The sequence below is a fragment of the Ovis aries genome, chromosome 1, assembly GCF_016772045.2.
Source record: "Ovis aries strain OAR_USU_Benz2616 breed Rambouillet chromosome 1, ARS-UI_Ramb_v3.0, whole genome shotgun sequence".
Taxonomy (NCBI): domain Eukaryota; kingdom Metazoa; phylum Chordata; class Mammalia; order Artiodactyla; family Bovidae; genus Ovis; species Ovis aries.
Window position 1 is genome coordinate 1081663 of NC_056054.1, and position 23289 is coordinate 1104951.

General features: G+C 52.2%; 1 protein-coding gene across 4 annotated transcripts in view; it reads left to right on the forward strand.

The window, feature by feature from the left end:
* The window catches only part of ANKMY1 (ankyrin repeat and MYND domain containing 1), a 60431-nt gene that overhangs the window by 36666 nt on the left and 476 nt on the right, over positions 1–23289 (forward strand). For all 4 annotated transcript variants that reach the window (XM_042239676.2, XM_042239680.2, XM_027962335.3 and 1 more), the window contains 2 exons: positions 1277–1352; positions 2097–2257. In XM_042239676.2, coding sequence (XP_042095610.1) covers positions 1277–1352; positions 2097–2257 — 237 coding nt within the window. The remainder of the gene's footprint in view (positions 1–1276; positions 1353–2096; positions 2258–23289) is intronic.

Genomic DNA, 23289 nt, shown 5'->3' on the forward strand with positions numbered 1-23289 from the left:
AAAATACGAATGAACTGGGACTTCCCTGACAGTCTCTGCGCTTACCGTGCAGGGGCATGAGTCCCATCCCTGGCTGGGCAACCAGGATCCCACGTGCTGCGTAGTGTGGCCAAAAATATACATACAGTAGCGAGCCAAACTCAGCATCGTGCCAAAGAGCTGTCTACCATGACTGAGTGGGATCCACTCCAGAAATGCAAGGATGGTTTAACAACAACATAATTGTCAATGTAATATACTACACTATTAAAATGGAAGAGAAAATTCAATTGATGTAAAAAAAAAAAAACTGATGCAGAAAATCCAACATCCTTTCATCATGAAACACGCAACACAGAGCAGAAGGGCATTTCTTTAACCTGATGGAGGGCGCCTGTGAGAAACCCCCCCAGCCGACATCAAGTCAGTGCCCCCAAGGTCAGGAAGAAGACAGAAACGTCTTCTCTCCCCACTTCTGTGTAAGATTGTGCTAGAGTTGTAAACTATGCAATTAGACAAGAAAAATGAAGGAAAGGGATCTAATTCGGGAAGGAGAGTTAGAGTCGCCTCTTGCGTTACGGCCAGCTCCCCCGGAAGCCTCGCTCTGCCCGGTGGCTCGGGAGGGCGCTGTGGCCCTGCCCGCTCTGTTACTCACAGAACTGCTTGGACCCCTCAACAGCGTGGGGAGTGGTCCTGGGGGCTGGGGGGCATGAAGAGCGGGGAGGGGGGTCTCCCACATTCTCTACTGTCCTGGCCAACGGGTGTTTCTTTGTGGGGTTCCTGCATGTTAAGGGGTGCCAGGGGAGTGGAGGGTGGGTGGCCTTCCTTGAGAGGACTGGCGCATTGTCTAAGCATAAGAAAGCAGAGGGGTGTGGATGAGCACCAGGTGATTACTGTGGGGGGCTCGCTGCTCTCCTGTCCCCCAGCCCTCTGGGCATCCTGCCGCCAGTGGCCAGAGAGCAGAGCCAAGGGTCTCCAGACCAGAGGGGCGCATGAGCTGGCCAAGGCCAGAGGGGAGCTGTTGCTGCCCTGTGGCCGTTAAAAGCGGAGTCAGGAACCCGGAGCTGGGGCCGACGGCCAGGAGGCTTGCGGAGCTCGGGGCATGGGTGCAGGAGCAGGGGCTCACAGCCCGCTCTGTGCCCTCGGACCTGCTGGGGGCCGCTCAAGGGCGGTGCTGCCCGCCCTGCCGGCCTCGCAGGGCCGGGGAGGGGGCTTACCGGGTGGTGGAGGCCTCCACAGGTGGGCATCACGTGTGACCGGGGGCCGTGGAGGCTAATGCAGGTCTCTCTCGGTGCAGCGGAGCTGGCCCCCTGCCTCCGGCTGAAGCGGAGGGGTGGCATGCCCAAGGGCCAGGACTTGCCGGAGCAGGAGCAGTAAGTGGCTGGGTGGTGCCCTGCTGAGTGGTGCTGCTGAGCCTGCTGCAACCTCCCTGCCTGGGGCAGCGTTGTTCCCGAGAGGCCCAGCTCTGCTGCGGGCCGTGGCTCAAGCCAGGATGGGGGCACGGGGGGTTGCAGGCTCACTTGTGGACTGGCCTGGGTGGCTCTGGGTGGGTTCCATGGCCCCCGGGGAGGGGGGGGTGGCTAAGTGGGGGTGAGCCCAGCTCTGCTGCTCGGAGATTCCCCCCACCCCCGTCAGGCCGAGGCCCTCCTCGCCCCTCCACTGCTGGCCCCCTTGGGCCCCAGCTCTGCCCCGTCCCTGCAGTTACGGGCAGCCCTGCATGCCCAGTGCTGTGTTATCCCCACGGGCATCCCAGACAGTTTCTGCCCAGGACACCCTGGTGGGCAGGGCGGGGGTGGGCAGGCGGGAGGGGGAAGGGCATGCACCCAGCTCACTGTCCCCCGGCCCCGAAGCAGATCCGCCCAGAACCAGACACTGCAGACTCCTGCACCCCTCACCATGGTGATGATGGGGGGTCCCTGCATAGGGGCTGTCATTTCCTGCCCGGGGGGTGTTGGCCAGCACAGGGTGGGGGCTTGTTTCCTGTTCTGGGTAGCGCCAGGCTGGACACAGACCAGGACTCGTGAGCTGTCCGCTCTGAGCGCAGGACGTGGCGGGTCCCGGCGCCCAGGGCCTCAGGCACATGTGCCAGGCGCCCCTGCCCGCCCGCCCCCTTGCAGGATTCCCTTCTTCAAGTTCTGCTACCAGTGCGGCCGCTCCGTCGGGGTGCGCCTGGCACCCTGCACCCGCTGCTATGGGATCCTGGCCTGCAGCAAGTACTGCAAGACCAAGGCCTGGTCCGACTTCCACAAGAAGGACTGCAGCGCCCTCGTAGCCATTGGTGAGGCCAGGGGCGGGCTGGGCTGCTGTGGGGCCGGGAGAGGGGCCCCGGTCATGCCCCGAATCTCCCCAGTTCCAGCCGCTTCGTGCGATTCCCGGGGAGGGGGCCTGTGTGGGGACAGGGAGGCACGCAGGGAGGAGAGGCGGGGGCTGAGGGCGGTGACTCTCCCTGGCCCTGCTGCTCTGGCGAGGCTGCTGTTGGGCAGGGTGGTGTGCAGACCTGTGCCCTGGGACGTGGCCAGGCGGCTTGGGCCCTGTTGGGGTTGGGGGGGGCAGGGGTGTCCTTCTCTTTCTTAGACTCTGTCCTCGGCTCCAGCGGAGAGGCTGGACGGACCCCTGCCCTTGGGCCCGTGCCCCTGGAGCTCTGATCCACAGCATCACCTCCATTTCCCACTCTGTGAAATGGGTCTTTTAGTAACAGACTGTTGTGGGGGGCACCCTGGATCTGGCCACAGTACCCTCACCTCAGGGGCTGCAGGACAGAGGCCTGGGTCATCTCTGAGGAGCAGTTGCCCTGATAGCTGGTTCTCGCCGTGTATCCTGCACGCGCGTGAGCTTTGAGCAGAGCGCGCCTGTGCAGCGCTCACCCTAAGTCGGGCCCTGGGCTCCGGGTGCCCCTGCTGCGGTGGGACGTGGGGGAGCCGAGAGCAGAGGCTGCTCTGGGCGGCGCTTCCAGCAGCAGCCACTGGCCTGCGTGGGCACGTGGGCCCCTCGGGGACGGCCCAGCCCCTCACCCCCAGGCCCCCTGCTCCCTGCCAGTTTCTTGTCCAGGGGAGCAGCAGGAGGAGGAGTCCTGGAGGGTGGATGGACCTCAGTGAAGAAGTGGCGCTGGGCTCCGTGGCCAGGAGGGCTGGGCCGCCGGCCCCCCTGCTGGCACCCGCCCGTGGAGCCGCCTCTGGGCTGCTGGCCCTGAGGACTCTAAGGTGGGGGTCTGCTCGCTGACCCTGAAATAAAGCGGCCCCCCTGGAGGGGTTTTAACCCTCTCCACCCTGACCCGGCTTCCCAGGTGGCGCTGGTGGTAAAAGAACCCGCCTGCCAGTGCAGGACACATAAGAGACCCAGGTTCGATCCCTGGGTGCGGAAGATCCCCTGGGGGCGGGCATGGCAACCCACTCCAGTGTTCTTGCCTGGAGAACCCCATGGACAGAGGAGCTTGGTGGGCATCAGTCCATGGGGTCCCAAGGACTTGGCCCCGACTAAATCGTCAGCACGTGCGCACGCACCCCTACCCAGGCCAGGGGCTCTGCGTCTGGCCAGTGGTCTCGCTGGCCCCCTGGCCTCGGCTGTCTGTCGGGAGAGCAGGGCGGTGGGTGCGCGTCAAGACTGGAGCGTGCTCTGAAGGTGCCGCCAGGAGGTGGGGGTGTCTGGGCTCATCACGGCTCACAGGGGGTGGGGCGGCACCTCCTGTTCCTGCCCACGGCTCCAGGCTGTCCACTGGTGGCCAGGGCATCCGTTTCTTCCGTGCGCATTTACTAAATGTCTGCTTTGCCAGGGCTGTTCTAGGGGGGGCTGGTAGATGTGGGAATCACCCCCAACTGATGGAGGGGAAACTAGAGGGTGACCGTGAGCCAGGAAGGAGGGTCCCCAGGTGGCGCGTCTGCCCCCATGGAGGGGCGGGAGGAGGGGTGGTGAGGCGTGAGGGCAGGGGACTCCATCTTCCAGCAGGAAGGTGGAAGGTGCTGCTGAGAACAGAATGGTGGCGGGGTGGGCAGGTGGCAGAGGAGGCGGGGTGGTTGGAGCCCAGCCAGGGAGGACCCCAACCCAGCAGGCTTTTCGCTGGTTAGCGTGGTGTCTGCAGCCATGCTGGTTTGGCCTGATTTCCGGAGTGTCTTGTCGAGGAGCGGGCTCCCTCATGAGGCTCCCTCCTTCCCCGAGGGACGTTCGCTGGGGCCGTCCCGCCTGCTGCTCCCGGCAGGGCTGAGGAAGGCAGCTGGGCAGAGGAGAGGGCCTGGCCGTCACCCTGGAGCTGGGCTAGCTGTGCCGAGGGGCTCCCCGTGGAGGCTGGGGGTGGGCCTCGCACCTGCCTCAGCCAGTTCTGGCTGCAAGCCACCCTGGGACACGTGACGTGGCTGTGGAGTGTCTTCCTGGAGGAGGGGGACCTGGGTGCCTCTCACTACATCTGCCAGAAGGAAAACTTTCCTAACGATGATGTCTTATGAGTTGTAGAACACGTATACACAAAAGTAAGAAATGGGCAATGACAGTTATCCCAGCACCTGGGAATCACGCGGCTGGCACTGTGGTGCGTGCTTCCAGTTTCAGCCGAGAGTCTATACAGACGCCGGTGGGAACAGTGACAGACGTTATTGTCTTGGGCTCCAAAGTCACAGTAGATGGTGACTGCAGCCATGAAGTTAAAAGATGCTTGGAAGAAAAGCTCTCACAAATCTAGACAACATATTAAAAAGCAGACACATCACTTTGATGACAAAGGTCTTTAAGTCAAAGCTATGGTTTTCCCATTAGTCACGTATGGATGTAAGAGTTGGACTGTGAAGAAGGCTGAGTGCTGAGGAATTGATGCTTTCGAGCTGTGGTGTTGGAAAGGACTCTTGAGAGTCCCCAAACCAGCCCATCCTAAAGGAGATCAGTCCTGGGTGTTCATTGGAAGGACTGATGCTGGAGCTGAAACTCCAACACTTTGGCCACCTGATGCGAAGAGCTGACTCATTGGAAAAGGTCCTGATGCTGGGAGGGATTGAGGGCAGGAGGAGAAGGGGACGACAGAGGATGAGATTGTTGGATGGCATCACTGACTCAATGGACATGAGTTTGAGCAAGCTCCGGGAGTTGGTGATGGACAGGGAGGCCTGGCGTGCTGCAGTCCATGGGATTGCAAAGAGTCGGACATGACTGAGCGCCTGAACAACAGAAGGCATCATATGTAACGTGTGTGCACACCACACACACATGCACACCTGCAGTGGGAGCGTGGTCACGCTGTAACCTCGGCTGTGAACATCTGTGCTATTTATCTGCAACATCATTTTCCCCAAATGAAGACAGTCTTTATTCTGGTTGTGCAAGATGAAGTCAGCAGAAAGCATCCCAGTCTACTCAAGGATAACGCCTTAACGTGTCTCGATTCTAACCTGTGCACACGGGCACGCGCATGTGTCCTCCAGCACCCCGTGCACAGGTGTGTGCTCTTCCATGCACTCCATCCATCCATCATCAGAACAGAAAGGTGCACTTTGGACCTTAACCTGCCTTCCTAGCGCCCTGTGGGGTCCTGTCACTTCCACGCAGGAACCCCAGCGTGTCTGCCTGATGCCCCTTTGATGGGAATGTAGGTTCACCGTCCACATGTGCAAGGCCGCTGCACACACGCTGTTGGCCCGTTTTCCACTTTGTCTAATTCCCGGGGATTAGCTCTTCACACCTTGGTTCTGTGTCCATGGCTCGCCCTCTAGAGGTCATTGGTCGTGTCCCTCCCCCGCCCCGCCAGCCCCGGGCTCTGGTGGTGTCGGCCCGTCCAGTCCCCAGGGTGCCGCACCCGTCAGCTCACAGCTCACTTCCACACGCCGATTCTGCATTTGTTTTCCCCCTTGCCTGCTTCTCCTGGGGAGGTCTGCTCTCCCTGACTTGTGAGGACCCCCTAAAGCACACCCCACCCCGTCTCCGGCTCCCATGGGAAAGGCCTTCTCTCGGTTGAACTTGGCCACGTGGAAATGTCTGCTCTGTGGTCCACTCCATCCGTCCTGTCCTTGAGGGCCCAGTTTGCTAGTGAGCTTAGGAAGCAACCCTGGATGAGACTGTACGAGGCTGCGCTCAGATTCTACAAACGATTTTCTTACACTGTGGTTTCACCTGCTTACCTGTAGCTCTTCATTCTTTCTGGAGCTATTCTCCACTCTTCTCCAGTAGCATATTAGGCACCTACTGACCTGGGGAGTTCATCGTTCAGGGTCCCACTTTTTGCCTTTTCATACTGTTCATGGGGTGCTCAAGGCAAGAACACTGAAGTGGCTTGCCGTTCCCTTCTCCAGGGGACCACGTTTTGACAGAACTCTCCACCGTGGCCCGTCTGTCTCGGGTGGCCAACACAGCATGGCTCACAGCTTCGCTGAGTTCGTCACGGCTGTGGTCCATGCCATCAGTTCGGCTAGTTTCCTGTGATGTGGTTTCCACTCTGTCTGCCCTCTGACGGAGAAGGATAAGAGGCTTATGGAAGCTTCCTGATGGGAGAGACTGACTGAGGGGGAGCCTGGGTCTTGTTCTGATGGGCAGGGCCATGCTCAGTGAATCTTTAATCCAATTTCCTGTTGCTGGGCCGGGCTGTGTTCCCTCACTGTTTGACCTGAGGCCAAACTATGGTGGAGGTGATGAGGATAATGGTGACCTCCTCCAAGGGTCCCATGATGCACTGCTGCGCTCAGTGCCCCTGACCCTGCAGCAGGCCACCGCCAGCCCACGCCTCTGCCGGAGACTCCTGGACACTCACAGCAAGTCGGCCCCCTGTGGGGTCACTGCCCTTCCTCCTGGGTCCTGGTGCACACAAGGTTCTGTGTGTGCCCTCTAAGAGTCTGTTTCCTCAGTCCTGACTAAGTTCTGGCAGCTCTACGGTGCGGTTAATGGCAACCTCCTCCAAGAGGGCTTATGTCATACCCAGTCTGCTGCACCCAGAGCCCCTGCCCCTGCAGCAGGCCGTGCTGACCCGCACCTCCGCAGGAGACACTCAAAGACAGTTCTGGCTCAGTCTCTGTGGGGTCTCTGGGTCCTGGTGGGCACATGGTATGTTTGAGCCCCCAAGTGTCTCTGGCAGGTGTGGGGATGATTCCCAGGACGATTCCCAGGTGTGGGGACGACTCCAAGGTGTGGGGATGACTCCCAGGTGTGGGGATGACTCCCAGGTGTGGGGATGATTCCAAACACGGTTTTGCCCCTCCCACCATCTCTATGGCTTCTCCTTTGCCCTTGGACATGGGGTATCTCCTCACAGTCCCTCCAATGCCTGTGAGATCAGTGGGGAAATAACTCCAGAAAGAATGAAGAGATGGAGCCAAAGCAAAAACAATACCCAGTTGTGGATGTGACTGGTGATAGAAGCAAGGTCTGATGCTGTAAAGAGCAATATTGCATAGGAACCTGGAATGTCAGGTCCATGAATCAAGGAAAATTGGAAGTGGTCAAACAGGAGATGGCAAGAGTGAACATCGACATTCTAGGAATCAGCAAACTAAAATGGACTGGAATGGGTGAATTTAACTCAAATGACCATTATATCGACTACTGCGGGCAGGAATCCCTCAGAAGAAATGGAGTAGCCATCATGGTCAACAAAAGACTCTGAAATGCAGTACTTGGATGCAATCTCAAAATGACAGAATGATCTCTGTTCGTCTCCAAGGCAAACCATTCAATATCACAGTTATCCAAGTCTATGCCCCAACCAGTAATGCTGAAGAAGCTGGAGTTGAATGGTTCTGTGAAGACCTACAAGACCTTTTAGAACTAACAGCCCCCAAAAGATTTTTATTATAGGGTAATGGAATGCAAAGTAGAAGTCAAGAGATGCCTGGAGTAACAGGCGAGTCTGGCCTTGGAACGCGGAATGAAGCAGGGCAAAGGTTAAGAGTTTTGCCAATAGAACGCACTGGTCATAGGAAACACCCTCTTCCAACAACACAAGAGAAGACTCTACACATGGACATCAGCAGATGGTCAACACCCAAATCAGCTTGATTATATTCTTTGCAGCCAAAGATGGAGAAGCTCTATACAGTCAGCAAAAACAAGACTGGGAGCTGATTGTGGCTCAGATCATGAACTCCTTATTGCCAAACTCAGACTTAAATTGAAGAAAGTGGGAAAACCACTAGAGCATTCAGGTATGACTTAAATCCCTTACGATTATACAGTGGAAGTGAGAAATAGATTTAAGGGACTAAATCTGATAGACAGAGTGCCTGATGAACTATGGACAGAGGTTCGTGACATTGTACAGGAGACAGGGATAAAGGCTATCCCCAAGAAAAAGAAATGCAAACAGGCAAAATGATTGTCTGTGGAGGCCTTACAAACAGCTATGAAAAGAAGTGAAAGGCAAAGGAGAAAAGGAAAGGTATACCCATTTGAATTCAGAGTTCCAAAGAATAGCAAGGAGAGATAAGAAAGCCTTCCTCAGTGATCAATACAAAGAAATAGAGAAAAACAATAGAATGGGAAAGACTAGAAATCTCTTCAAGAAAATTAGAGATAACAAGGGAAATTTTCATGCAAAATGGGCACAAGAAAGGACAGAAATGGTCTGGACCTAACAGAAGCAGAAGATATTAAGAAGAGGTGGCAAGAATACACAGAGGAACTATACAAAAAAGATCTTCATGACCCAGATAATCATAACGCTGTGATCACTTACCTAGAGCCAGACATCTTGGAATGTGAAGTCAAGTGGGCCTTAGGAAGCATCATTAGGAACAAAGCTAGTGGAGGTGATGGAATTCCAGTTGAGTTATTTCAAATCCTGAAAGAGGATGCTGTGAAAGTGCTGCACTCAATACGCCAGCAAATTTGGAAAACTCAGCAGTGGCCACAGATCAGTTTTCATTCCAATCCCAAAGAAAGGCAATGCCAAAGAATGCTCAAACTACCGCACAATTGCACTCATCTCACATGCTAGTAAAGTAATGCTCAAAATTCTCCAAGCCAGGCTTCAGCAGTATGTGAACCATGAACTTCCAGATGTTCAAGCTGGTTTTAGAAAAGGCAGAGGAACCAGAGATCAAATTGCCAACATCCGCTGGATCATGGAAAAAGCAAGAGCATTCCAGAAAAACATCTATTTCTGTTTTATTGACTATGCCAAAGCCTTTGACTGTGTGGATCACAATAAACTGTGGAAAATTCTGAAAGAGATGGGAATACCAGACCACCTGACCTGCCTCTTGAGAAACCTGTATGCAGGTCAGGAAGCAACAGTGAGAACTGGACGTGGAACAACAGACTGGTTCCAAATAGGAAAAGGAGTACGTCAAGGTTGTATATTGTCACCCTGCTTATTTAACTTCCATGCAGAGTACATCATGAGAAACGCTGGGCTGGAAGAAACACAAGCTGGAATCAAGATTGCTGGGAGAAATATCAATAACCTCAGATATGCAGATGACACCACCCTTATGGCAGAAAGTGGAAAAGAACTAAAAAGCCTCTTGATGAAAGTGAAAGAGGAGAGTGAAAAAGTTGGCTTAAATTTCAACATTCAGAAAACTAAGATCATGGCATCTGGTCCCATCACTTCATGGGGAATAGATGGGGAAACAGTGGAAACGGTGAGAGACTTTTTTTGGGCTCCAGAATCACTGCAGATGGTGATTGCAGGCATGGAATTAAAAGACACTTGCTCCTTGGAAGAAAAGTTATGACCAACCTAGACAGCATATTCAAAAGCAGAGAGATCACTTTGCTGACAGAGGTCTATTTAGTCAAAGCTATGGTTTTTCCAGTAGTCACATATGCATGTGAGTGTTGGACCATAAATAAAGCTGAGTGCCAAAGAATTGATGCTTTTGCACTGTGGTGCTGGAGAAGACTTGAGAGTCCCTTGGACAGCAAGGAGATCAAACCAGTCCATCCTAAAGGAAATCAGTCCTGAATATTCATTGGAAGGGCTGATGTTGAAGCTGAAACTCCAATACTTTGGCCACCTGATGTGAAGAACTGACTCACTGGAAAAGACCCTGATGCTGGGAAGGATTGAAGGTGGGAAGAGAAGGGGACGACAGAGGATGAGATGGTTGGATGGTATCACCGACTCGATGGACGTGAGTTTGAGTAAGCTCCGGGAGTTGGTGATGGACAGGGAGGCCTGGCGTGCTGCGGTTCATGGGGTCGCAAAGAGTTGGACATGACTGAGCGACTGAACTGAATTGAACCTGTAACTGTATAGTCAGCCTAGTGACTGGTGCAGGGCATGAGCGCCGCCTGGCTGGAGCCCACTTCCTGGGGTTAGTGGCAACTGAGTGTCCCCTTCCGTCTGCTGCCCGTCCTGGGTGCTGGCCGCACCGCCCGGGACGGCCGCACCGGAGCTCCTGCTCTCAGACGCACTGTTTGCTGTCGGTGCTCACTCAGTCGATTGCGTGCCAGGTCCGAGAGTATCTTGTTGGGCTGTAATTATTTTCGGTGTTCAGTTTTGGAGGCAGTTGCCACCTTTCATGTGTTGTTTTCCAGTCCACCGTGTGTTGCCGTCGTTTGATCCTTTCCATCTTGGGAATCACCGTCCTCCGCTTTCACACCTCGCACCTAGCCTTCAGCTGCTCAGCTCCGCCTTCATCGTAGGCACCCCGACGCTGCCTCGGCCGTGCGTCCCCTCGCGCCCCCTGCCGCCCCCGAGGCGACGCCCACTCCCCTGCGGTGAACCTGTGCCCCGAGTGCCTCTATGCCTCGCAGTGTGCACCGGGCTCCCAGGACTCTGCAGAGGCCAAGGACGCCGGTCCCTGCCCCGCGGGGCCCACGTTCCAGGAGGCAGAGCCCTGGTGTGGAGAAGGCCACAGCTGCCGGCTGGGCCAGGGCAGGAGTGGTGTCTGCGGCTGACCCGCAGCTGCCGCGGCGAGCCCCAGTGCCGTCCCCGGGGGCCCGGCTGCAGGTCCCCAGCGTGCAGGCGCGCAGGCCGCCGTGGCCGCTGCTCGTCCCTGGCTCTCTGGGCGGTCGGCCGTGGGCCCTGCGGCCCGTGACACCTGGTCTGTCCCTTCCCGGGCTCACTGGTCGAGGCCGCGGTGGACGCTGCGCCCTTTGTGACTTCCTGGGAGTGCTCTTGGCTTCTGGTTTAACAGCAGGGCTCACGGCCTGCCTTCCTGTGGTTGCCGCGCTGAAGTCAGTCGTGCCGGCTCACGTCTCCCCTCCCCGTGGGCTGCACCCTGCTCCGTTATCTTGCTCCCAAGCAGGTGCTGTGCCCCTGTGTGTTTTAACTTGGGCGGGGCGCGTCTCCCCAGCCCCGCCACCCTCAGGCCACAGGCCAGGGCTGCGCTCACTTCCCTCTCTCTCCCGGAAACTCAGCGCCTCCTGCCTCGCCCCTGGGGGTCACCATGGTGATGGGAGCGCGTGCTCTGTCAGCCCTCGTCCGTGCCCAGCTCCAGCCTGAGGGTCCTCCCTGCCGGACGCTCCCCTCCCTCGTTGCCGTCTGCAGAGACTCCGGCTGGAGCGGGGTTGCACCCAAGCGGATGGCCACCCCCTCAGATCCCGAGTGCCTCGGGCAGCTGGTTGGCATTTCGGATGCGGGGACGGTTCGGGCTGGGCTCCTCTCTCCCATGGACAGACTCAGACCATGTAGGGACCTGGCGCTGCCAGTGTGCGTGGAGCCAAGTGGATGTCACACATCCCTGGGGCTGCTGCAAAGCCAAGCTTCCTTTCCAGAAAGTTCTGTGCTGTTACCGAGGCCCTCCTCTGGCTTCTGCCCTCTGAGTGAGAGGAGGCGCCCATATCCTGCCTCCCTTCTCTGGTTGCTGGGCAGGCCACGCAGCCCCTTAGCTCTCTGAGAACTTGGAGCTACAGTCACTCAGGCTGCAAGAGGTAGGACTCACGGCAGGCCAGGGCGGCCCCGCCTGTCCCCACAGCCTGGGCCCCAGGGGGAGCCTGCAGGCCTTCCCTTGTGGCCCCGGGCCGTCATCGTCATGGGGGATGGTCTGTCACCTGCTGGAGAGGGGCTGGGTGGGGGACATGCCGGGTCCCTGGGGAGCGGTGCTGCCCTGCTCAGGCTGCCTGCCGGGGGCTGGGCCGAGCACCGGCCTTGTCTCATCCCGTGGGTGCTTGGCTGAGCGTCAGGGAGAGGGGAGAGCCAGCCCACCAAGAGGCAGTGGGGACCACATGGCAGTGATAAGCAGGGGTCAAAGTGACTGATGGGGGTCAAGGTTTGGCCAGGGGGGTTGCAGGGGTCAGAGTTCAGTGCAGAAATAGTCAGTATGTGGGAGCATCTGGGAGGCGGGGCTGCAGAGAAAAGTGGGGAGGAGGAGGGGCAGGGGAGGGGGAGGGGAGGGAGGGACAGGAGAAGGGGAGGGGAGGGAGGGACAGGAGAGGGGGAGGGGAGGGAGGGACAGGAGAGGGGGCCGCCCACAGACGCAGGAAGGGGAGACGAGGTGTGGCGGGTTGGGGTTTCTCCTGCCCTGTCCAACTGGGGCGGATGCCTGTGTGAGTGTGTGCGTCCATGTGCCCCTGTGAGTGTGTAGAGGGTCACGCCACGTGGCTGGAGGGCCGGGTTCCCTGGAGCTGCCTTTCCAGACAGCTGCTGAGGAGTCAGTCCACGGGCAGTGAGTGGTCCGAGGCCCCCTCCGCTTCGCCCTCCCCTCCCCAACCCGGTACCCCCAACACTCCAGCTCGAGTGTGTGCCCGATGCCCCCTCACCCTGCCCTCCAGGACCCTCACTCTCACTTCCCTGCCTTCCAGGCTTCTCTCGTCCACCCACCTGGACTCCAGCCCTCCTTCAGGCTGGGAAAAGAAGTCCTGGCCCCTGCCCCAGACCCACCCCGAGGGCAGCTGAGGTGGGGCAGGTGGAAGGCAGGACCGCAGAGGGCACCGGTGTCCCAGGGTGATAGTGGGCGACTGCAGAGTGCGGGGCCGTGGTGGCCTTCAGAGTCCAGACTCGGTCATGAGGACGGTGGGGGAGGACGGGGGACAGACTGGGGTGCCGGTGGAGGGGACAGTGAGCAGGCTGGCGGTGCCTGAGGTGGGCATGCCCCAGAGCAGGCGAGCTCCAGGAGGTGGAGCGAGGAGGGTGGGGAGAGCGGTTGATGGGCCCCTCTTCGAGCAGGAGAGTCAGGGGCTGGGGGGTGGGCCATGGGGACGATACACGGGGAGCCCATGTCCTCAGCATGAGGGGAGGGGCGGTGCTGGGGATGGAGGCTGGGGCCTGGGCCAGATAAGGTCAGGGGAACCTCGGGAGGAGGTGGCCGGGGAGCTGGAGCTGGGGCAGTCAGGGAACCCAAAACGGGCGCAGCCTGGGGGGCAGCTTGGGATGGGCAAGGGCAGTGGCACTGGGCCTGGAATGTTGCTGGTTGACATAAAGGGCCTGGAATTTATAGGTGTCGGGATTCTGCCCAGAACCCAGCATTCTGTGTTCTGCAGAGGTGGGGAGTGGCAGGGTGAGTCTCAGGAAGGATGCAGAAGGCAGGTTTGTGTGTCCTGGAGCTTCAGGTGTCCTTCCAGGCTGCAGAGCCCCCCAGCTGTAAGTGCCGCATGCTGCAGTCCATGGAGTCGCAAAGAGCTGGACACCGCTTGGCAGCTGAACAGCCACAACAGTATTCCATTGTATAAACAGGCCACACTTTCTTTACGTTCCATATCTTGGCTGTTATAAATATTGCTTCTGTGAATATTGGGGTGTTTTGTCATTGTTGAGTTGCTAAGCTGTGTCCAACTCTTTGCAACCCTGTGGACTGCAGCACGCCAGGCTTCCCTGTCCATCACCAACTCCTGGAGCTTGCTCAAACTCATGTCCATCAAGTTGGTGATGCCATCTCACCAACTCATCCTCTGCCACCCTCTTCTCCTTTTGCCTTCCATCTTTCCCAGCATCTTTGGGGTGCATATGTCTTTTCAAATTAGTGTTTTCCTTTTCTTTGGATTATAAATACCTAAGTGGGATTGATAGGTTGTATCATAGTTCTGTTTTTAATTTTTAATCCATTTTCCATAGCGGCCGCACCAATTTCCATGCCCACCAACAGTGCCTGAGGGCTGCGTTTTCTCCACATCCCCGCCAACACGTATTTATTGTCTTTTTGATGATGGCCATTTTGACAGGTGTGAAGCAGTGTCTCACGGAGTTTTTGATTTGAATTTCCCTGCTGGTTAGTGATGTTGAGCATCTTTTCGTGTGTATGTTGGCCATTTGTCTGTCTGCTTTGGAAACAGGCTTATTCCAGTCCTCTGCCCATTTTAAAATCAGATTGGGCTTTTAAAAACATATTGACTTGTATGAGTTGTCTATATGTTTCGGGTAGTAATGCCTTATCAGACATATCATTTACAAATATCTTCTCCTGTTCAGTAGGTGGCCTTTTCATCTTGGTGATGGTTTCTTTCACTGTGCAAAATCCTTTTAGCTTGATGTAGTCCCATTTGATTAGTTTTGCTTTTTTAAAAGCCTTTGCCTGAAGATTTGGATCCGTAAAAATATTGTTAAGGATGATGATATCAGAGACAACACTGCCTGTGTTTTCTTCTTGGAGTTGTGTGGTTTCAGGTCTTAACTTTCGAGTCTGTTTTGATTCCTTTTTGTGTGCGGTGTGACATAGTGGTCCAGCTTGATGAATTTACCTGTAGCTGCCCAGTTTTCCCAACACCACTTTTTGAAGAGTCCGTCTTTCCCCCGTTATTATAGCTTTGTAATATAGTTTGAAGTCAAGACATGTGATGCCTTCTTTCTTCTTTCTCAAGATTGCTTTGGCTATTTGAAGTCTTTTATGATTCCATACACGTGCAGGAATCATTTTCTCTATTCCAATGAGAAAAAATGTCATTGGTATTTGACAGAGATTGCATTGACTTTGTAGACTGCTTTGGGTTGTCTGGCCATTTTAACATATTAACTCCACTAATCCATGTGCGAGTGATAGCGTTCCGTTTATACGCCTGGTCTTCAGCTTCCTTCTTCAGTGTCTCATCGTTTCCACAGTGCAGGTATTTTCCTTTCTTGGTTACATTTATTCCTAGGAGCTTTATTTTATCTGACGTGATTGTAAATGAGACTGTTTTATTTCCTCTTTCTGATAATTCATTATCAGTGTATAGAAAAGCAACAGAACTCTGAATATTAATTTTGTATGCTGCAAATTTACTGTATTTATTAAAACATTTCTAATGGTTTGTTGGTGGAGTCTTTAGGGTTTTCTCTGTATAGCATCAGGTCATCTGTAAACGGTGACAGTTTTCCTTCTTTCCTCCAGTTTGGATGCCTTTTGTTGTCTGAGTGCTGTGTCTTCCGATAGTGTGGTAAATAGAAATGGTGAAAAGAAAAGCTTTCGGATTTTCACCATTGACTATGATGTTAGCTGTGAGTTTGTCTCAAATGGTCTTTATTATGTTGAGGTACATTCCCTCTATAGCAATTTTGCGGAGAGTTTGTTTCTCTCTTTTAGTCACAAATGGGCATTGACTTTTGTCAGGTGCTTTTTTGGTTAGTTATTTACTGAGATGATCACGTGATTTTTATCCTTTGTTTTGCTAATGTGGTGTTTCATGCTGATTGATTTGCATATACTGAACCATTTTTGCATCCCTGGAATAAATCCTGCTTGATAATGATGTATGATCATATTTATTTATTGTTGAATTCAATTTGATAATATTTTGTTGAGACTATTTGCATCTTTGTTCATCAGGGATATTAGTTGGTAATTTTTTTATAGTGAGTTTGTCTGGTTTTGATATCAGAGTGAGGCTGGCCTCATAGAATGAGTTTGGAAGTGTTCCCTTCACTTCAGTTTTTTGGAATAGTTTGAGGAGGACAGGTGTTACCACTTTTAAAAATGTTTGATAGAATTCAACTGTGAAGTCATTTAGCCCTGGAATTTTATTTATTGGGAGGTTTTTTTTTTTTTTTTTTTATTGGGAGTTTTTAAATTGCTGATTCAATTTCATTGCTAGTAGCCAGTCTGGTCAGATTTTCTGTTTCTTCCTGATTCAGTCTTGGAAGATTGTGTTTCAAGGAACGTATCCATTTCTTCTGAGTTGTGCAATTTGTTGGTATAGAACTGTTCATAGTATTTCCATATGATGGTGTGTATTTTTCAGATATTGGTTATAACTTCTCTTTCATTTATAAGTTTTAAAATTTGGGCCACCCTTTTTTCCCTTGATAATTCTGGCTACAGGTTTATCAATTTTATCTTTTCAAAAAACCAGCTATTATTTTTATTGATCTTCCCTAACACTTTTTGGTCTCTATTCTATTTATTTCCACTCTCATCTTTATTTCCTTCCTTCTGTTAAGTTTGGACTTTGGTCTTCTTTTTCTAATCTTTTAAGTGGGAAGTTAGGTAGCTTATTTGAGAGTTTATTTTGTTTGTTTGTTTCTTTGCGTAGAGCCGACTGGAGCTGACTCTGGCTCAGATTATGAACTCCTTATTGCAGAGTACATCATGAGAAATGCTGGGCTGGAAGAAGCACAAGCTGGAATCAAGATTGCTGGGAGAAATATCAATAACCTCAGATATGCAGATGACACCACCCTTATGGCAGAAAGTGAAGAGGAACTAAAAAGCCTCTTGATGAAAGTGAAAGAGGAGAGTGAAAAAGTTGGCTTAAAGCTCAACATTCAGAAAATGGAGATCATGGCATCTGGTCCCATCCCTTCATGGCAAATAGATGGGGAAACAGTAGAAACAGTGGCTGACTTTATTTTTCTGGGCTCCAAAATCACTGTAGATGGTGATTGCAGCCATGAAATTAAAAGACGCTTACTCCTTGGAAGGAAAGTTATGACCAACCTAGATAGCATATTCAAAAGCAGAGACATTACTTTGTCAACACAGGTCTGTCTCGTTAAGGCTATGGTTTTTCCTGTGGTCGTGTATGGATGTGAGAGTTGGATTGTGAAGAAAGCTGAGGACCGAAGAATTGATGCTTTTGAACTGTGGTGTTGGAGAAGACTCTTGAGAGTTCCTTGGACTGCAAGGAGATCCAACCAGTCCATCCTAAAGGAGATCAATCCTGGGTATTCACTGGAGGGAATGATGCTGAAGCTGAAACTCCAGTACTTTGGCCACCTGATGTGAAGAGCTGACTCATTGGAAAAGACCCTGATGCTGGGAAAGATTGAAGGCAGGAGGAGAAGGGGACGACAGAGGATGAGATGGCTGGATGGCATCACCAGCTCAATGGAAATGAGTTTGGGTAGACTCTGGGAGTTGGTGATGGACAGGGAGGCCTGGCGTGCTACAGTCCATGGGGTCGCAAAGAATCAGAGATGACTGAGCAACTGAACTGAACTATTGCAGAATTCAGGCTTAGGTTGAATAAAGTAGGGAACACTGCTATGCCATTCAGATATGACCTAAATCAAATCTCTTATGATTATACACTGGAGGTGACAAATAGATTCAAGAGATTAGATGTGGTAGACAGAGTGCCTGAAGGACTATGGACAGAGGTTCACAACGTTATGTAGGAGGCAGTGACCAAAACCAAAACGTGTTTGTCTGAGGAGGCTTTACAGATAGCTGAGAAAAGAAGAGACGTGAAAGCCTAGGGAGAGAGGGAAAGATGTACCTAACTGAATGCCGAGTTCCAGAGAATAGCAAGGAGAGATAAGAAAGCTGTAAGTGAACAGTGCAAAGAAATAGAAGAAAACAGTCGAATGAGAAAGAGATCTCGCTAAGAAAACTGGAGATAGATATCAAGGGAACATTGCATGCAAAGATGGGCACAATAAAGGACAGAAAGGTCAGGACCTAACAGAAGCAGAAGAGGTTAAGAAGAGGTGGCAACAATACACAGAACTGTAAGAAAGGTCTTAATGACCTAGATAACCACTCACCTAGAGCCAGACGTCCTGGAGTGTCAAGTCAAGTGGGCCTTAGGAAGCATTACTGTAAACAAAGCTCGTGGAGGTGATGGAATTCCAGCTGAGCTACTTAAAATCCAAAAAGATGATGCTGTGAAAGTGCCGCACTCAATATGGCAGCAAATTTGGAAAACTCAGCAGTGGCCACAGGACTGGACAAGGTCAGTTTTCATTCCAATCCCAAATAATGTCCAAACTACCACACACTTGCACTCATTTCACATGCTAGCAAGGTCATGCTCAAAATCCTTCAAGTTAGGCTTCAACAGTATGTGAACTGAGAATTCCAGATGTACAAGCTGGATATAGAAAAGGCAGAGGAACTAGAGATCAAATTGCCAACATTCCTTGGATCAGAGAGAAAGCAAAGAATTCCAGAAAAACGTCTACATCTGCTCCATTTGACTGTGTGGATCACACCAAACTGTGGAAGATTCTTAAAGAGAGGGGAATACCAGACCACTTTACCTGTCTCATGAGAAGCCTCTTTGCAGGGTAAGCAGCAGCAGTTAGAACCCGACATGTAGCAATGGACTGGTCAAAATTGGGAAAGGAGTATGTCAAGGCTGTATGTTGTCACCCTGCTTATTTAACTTATACACAGATTATAGCATGCAGAATACCTGCCAGGATGAATCACAAGCTGGAATCAAGATTGCCAGGAGAAATATCAGCAACCTCAGATATGCAGATGGTGTCACTCTAATGGCAGAAAATGAAGAACTTAAGAGCCTCTTGATGGTGGTGAAAGAGGAGAGTGAAAAAGCTGGCTTAAAATGCAACATTATAAAATTTAAGATCAAGGCATCCAGTCATGGCAAATAGAAGGGGAAGAAGTGGAAACAGTGATTTTATTTTCTTTGGCTCCAAAATCACTGTGGACAGTGACTGCAGCCATGAAATTAAAGGGTGCTCCTAGGAAGGAAAGCTATGATAAACCTAGACAGCATGTTAAAAAGCAGAGATATCACCTTGCCAACAAAGGTCCTTCTAGTCAAAACTATGGGTTTTCCACTAGTCATGTACAGATGTGAGAGTTGGACCATAAAGAGGGCTGATCCCCGAAGATTTGATGCTTTTGAATTGTGGTGCTGAAGGACTCCTGAGAGTCCCTTGGGCAGCACGGAGATCCAACCAGTCAGTCCTAAAGGAAATTAACCCGGAATATTTGTTGGAAGGACTGATGCTGAAGCTCCAGTACATGGATGATGTGAAGAGCCGACTCATTGGAAAAGACTCGGATGCTGGGAAAGACTGAGGGCAGGAGGGGAAGGGGATGAGACAGAGGATGAAGTGGACAGCATCACCAGCTCAATGAACAAGAGTCTGGGCAAGCTCCGGGAGACCGCGATGGACAGGAAGCCTCGGGTGCGGCAGCCCATGGGGTTGCAGATTTGGATAGGACTTAATGCCTGGGCAACAGCAAAGGCCTGTGCTGCTATAAATTCCCCTCTTAGAGCTGCTTTGCTTCACTCCACAGATTTTGGAAAGTTAGGTTTCTACTTTCATTCATTTCGAGGTGCTTTTTGTCTTTGATTTCTTCACGGACTCTGTTTCTTTTTCAGTAGCATGCTGGTCAGTCTCCATGTTTTTCACCCACTTTCTTCCTGTGGTAGAGTACTAATTTCATGCCGCTGGGTTCAGAAAAGATGCTTGACACCATTTCAGTCTTCATAAATCCGTTGAGACTTGTTTTGTGGCCTAGCGTGCCATCTATCCTGGAGAACGCTCCCCATGCACTTGAAGAGAATGTGTATTCTGCTGTTTCGGGGATGGAAAGTTCAATAGACACCCATCAAGCCTGTTTGGCCGAGTGTGTCGCTTAAGGCCCTCGCTTCCTTGTTGATTTTCCGTCTGGCTGAACAGTCCCTTAATGTATGGCAGGTATCACTGTATGGTTTTCTCCGTCTTAACATTTGCTTTGTATGTTTGAGGTGCTCGTATGTCAGGAGCATATACAATGTGTTTAGGAACATCATATCCTGTTCTTGGAATAGTTACTGTATCATCATACGATGCCCTCCTTTGTCTTTTGTTGTAGACTTTAAGTTCTGTTTTGTCTCATATGTGTATTACTGCCCCACCTCTCTTTCTGTATCTGTCTTCAAGGAACACCTGTTTCCGTTCTTCCATTTTCAGGCTCTGTGTCTTTAGTTCCGAGATGACTCTCCTATGGGCAGCATATGGATAGTTTAAAGCAAACGAGGCAAGTGCGTTCAGCTGCGGCGTGTCTCTTTAACGGAGGTGATGAGCGACGGGTGTGCACTCACCGCCACTCCGGTACTTACTCTCTAGTTGTCTTGTGGTTCTTCTCTGATCTCTCCTTTTTTCAGTCTTTCTCTCCCCTTGTGGTTCGATAGCTTTCTTTAATGTTATGTTTGCGTTCCTTTCTCTTTTTGTGTGTGTATCCGTTGTAGGGTTTTGCTTTGCTGTTACTGGGAGGTTCATATATATGTCTCTGTGTAACTGTGTCTGTATCTATCTATATCTCTAATTTGTTTTACCCTGATGACCATATTTTAATTCAAACACATTTTGAAAACTGCATCTTTTCACTCCTCTACTCCACAATTTTATGTTCTGATGTCATAGTTTACATCTTTATGCGTATCTCTTAAGTCCTCATTGTAGTTATATGTAGTTAATTTTATGCTTTTTGTCTTTTAACCTTCGTACTAGCTTAAATTTTAAGTGGCTGCTCCACTGCCTTTGCTATATATTTGCCTTTCCCGTGAAATATTTTTCCTTCCTAGATTTTCTTATTTCTTTGTATGGCCTTTTCTTTTATTGATTAAAAAAGGGCCCCTGAGCATTTCTTGTAAGGCTAGTTCAGTGGTGACAGACTCTTAGTTTTCGCTTGTCTGAGGAACTCTTCTTCAGTTCTGAATGATGATCTTGTTAGGTGGAGTATCTGGTTGTAGGTTTTCCCTGTCAATACTTTAACTACATCATGCCGCCCCCTTCCAGCCTGCAAAGAAACATCAGCTGATAGCCTTGTGGGGGCTCCCTTGCTTGTGACTCTCTTTCTCTTGCTGCCTTTAAAGTCCTCTCTTCGCCTTTACCCTTCGCCGTCTTCCTTACGACACGTCTTGGTGCGTGTCCCTCTTGTTCGTCTTGTTTGGGACCCTTCGTGGCCTTTACCTGGATATCGGCTTCCTTCTTCAGGAAAGGGATGTTTTCAGCCATCATTTTATCAAATACGTTCTCTGCCCCTTTTCTCTCTCCTCTCCTCCTGGGGCCCCTACAGTGTGAGTGTGAGTATGCATGCTGTTGTCTCGGAGGCTCTTTAAACTGTCCTCGTTTGAGAGATGCTTTCTCCCCGCTGTTCCGATTGGGTGGCCCCCGTGACTGCCTTCCAGGCCACCTGTGTGTCCTTCTGTGTCAGCTTGTCTGCAGTTGGCTCCCTGCAGCGTGGTCTTCATTTCCGTGGCTTCTTTTGCTCTGGTTGGTTTTCTTTGTATTTTCTAACTCTCTGTTGAAGGTCTGTGTCCCTAAATTCTCTCCCCAAGCTTGGTCAGTATTTCTCTGGATTGTCGCTTTGAACTTCTTACCTGGTGAATTCCTCCTCGTGTTTCTTCGGGGCCTTTCTCCCCCCTGGGGTTTCGTCTTGTTCTCTTATTTGGAACATGGTCCTCTGTCTCCTCAGTTGTTTGGCTTTCTCTGTCTGTCTCTACGAAGTTATGCAAATTTGTGCTGGCTTTGAAGGCATGTCCTCATGTGGGGGCTTGTGACCTGTGTGCCAGCGGCTTAGGCGGCAGAGCTAGGTCTGAACTGAGCCTGGCCGCGTCCTCTGGGCTGAGCCGGTGGCTGCTGTACACACTTTATCCACTGCAGCGGTTTGCATCATACCTAATGTCCTTGGGGCGCTCTCTCGGCTGGGATGTTTCGGCATGTTGGAATTTTAAAACCTGAGCTCCTATCACTGGGGATTTTCTATTCCCTCCCCCCACCCAGGGGAATCACATTCTGCCTGACACTGGGAGAATCCTATGGGTTCTTTCATGTCTGCTCCTCTCCACTGTCAGCTGAGGATCTGTGGGATGCCCACGCTGCTGGGAGACGCTTCTGCTCAGAGCCCTGGCAGCAAAGCTTTCCTGGCCCCTCTGCCCACAGGGAGAACTTTTCGTCCCTTCCCCAGTCCAGGCCGCACAGGGCTGCCAGCTCCACACCTGTGATGCCCTGCAGGAGATATTGCTGCATCTGATATCCACACACACACTCACTATGGCCACACAGGTGTTTTTAAGTGTGTGGGACTTAGGTCCCCTGTGACCTCAGGTGGCTATTGACTTTATATTAATAAATACTGATTTTGCCCAACATTTTGATGTATCTGCCAGGAAGGCGGTCATTTCAACAGTTAGCATCCTGCTATGACTTCTTCAAAATAGACGTTTCTGAATACTTACCCCTCTTCCTTGACACTCTCATCTTAGCCCAGTTGGTCTGATTCCCCAGGTAGGTGCTGGTGCATATTTTGAGAATTTGGTAAGCTTCTTGCCGGTGTTTTTCTCGTTTTCCCAGTTTGTGTATAGAAATAGGTTTGTAGTATAATAGAAACTGGGGAGGTTCTTGTTATTTTTTACGCCACGAAGAGGAAGGAGGGAAATAGGGTCACGGAGGTTTCACTTTGGCCTCCCTGGTGGCTCAGATGGTAAAGAATCCGTCTGCGATACGGGAGGCCTGGGTTCGATCCCTGGGTTGGAGGATCCCCTGGAGAAGGAAATGGCAACCCACTCCAGTATTCTTGCCTGGAGGGTCCCCATGGAGAGGGGCGCCTGGCGGGCTGCAGCACATGGGGTCAGTCAGACACGACTGAGCGACTAAGCGGGCACACACAGGTTTCACTTTAGGGGGCTGGGTCCTCTCTGGAAGGTGTCCCTGCGGTGCAGGGGGCGTCCGCTGGGGGTCCCCTGGGATCCCACCCACATGCCCCATCTTTGATGGCTCTGACACGTGACTTGCCCTGTCTTCACTTTCTTGTAGGGACAGACACCCTGGTTCTAAGCCTTCCACTGTTCACTAGGGACTTAGGGTTGGAGAGTCGGTTCTCCATTCAGAATTTGAGTAGCCGCACTGTGATGATGACCATCACTTCTAGACAGAGGGGTTGTCTCCAGGTAAAGGGATGCCGCGTGTCACCTGGAGGGGAGTGGAGAATGCATTCCTGCGTGTGCACACTCGTGTGTACACCCGCGTGCTTGAGTGTGTACCCATGCCCAGGCCACGCACAGGTGGCTCCGAGGCGCTGGCTGCTCTGTGCCCATCAGTGTGGCTTAGGATGTCTGTGACTTCCGGATCCCCACGAGAAATGAACAGGGACAGGAGGCAAGGAGGGAGCCGCTCACTGACCGGCACCTGGCCTGGAGTGGGCAGGGCTTGGGAGCTCAAGGGTGGCCCCGGGCCTGACCCAGAGCAGGGAGGGCCCAGTGCTCAGGGACAAGGCAGAGAGACCTCCGGGGACAAGGACAGCCCCCTCTCCTCCTGACCTGGGGGCTGTCCTGGGCCGGATGCTGCCTTACCTGTGTCCTCCTTTC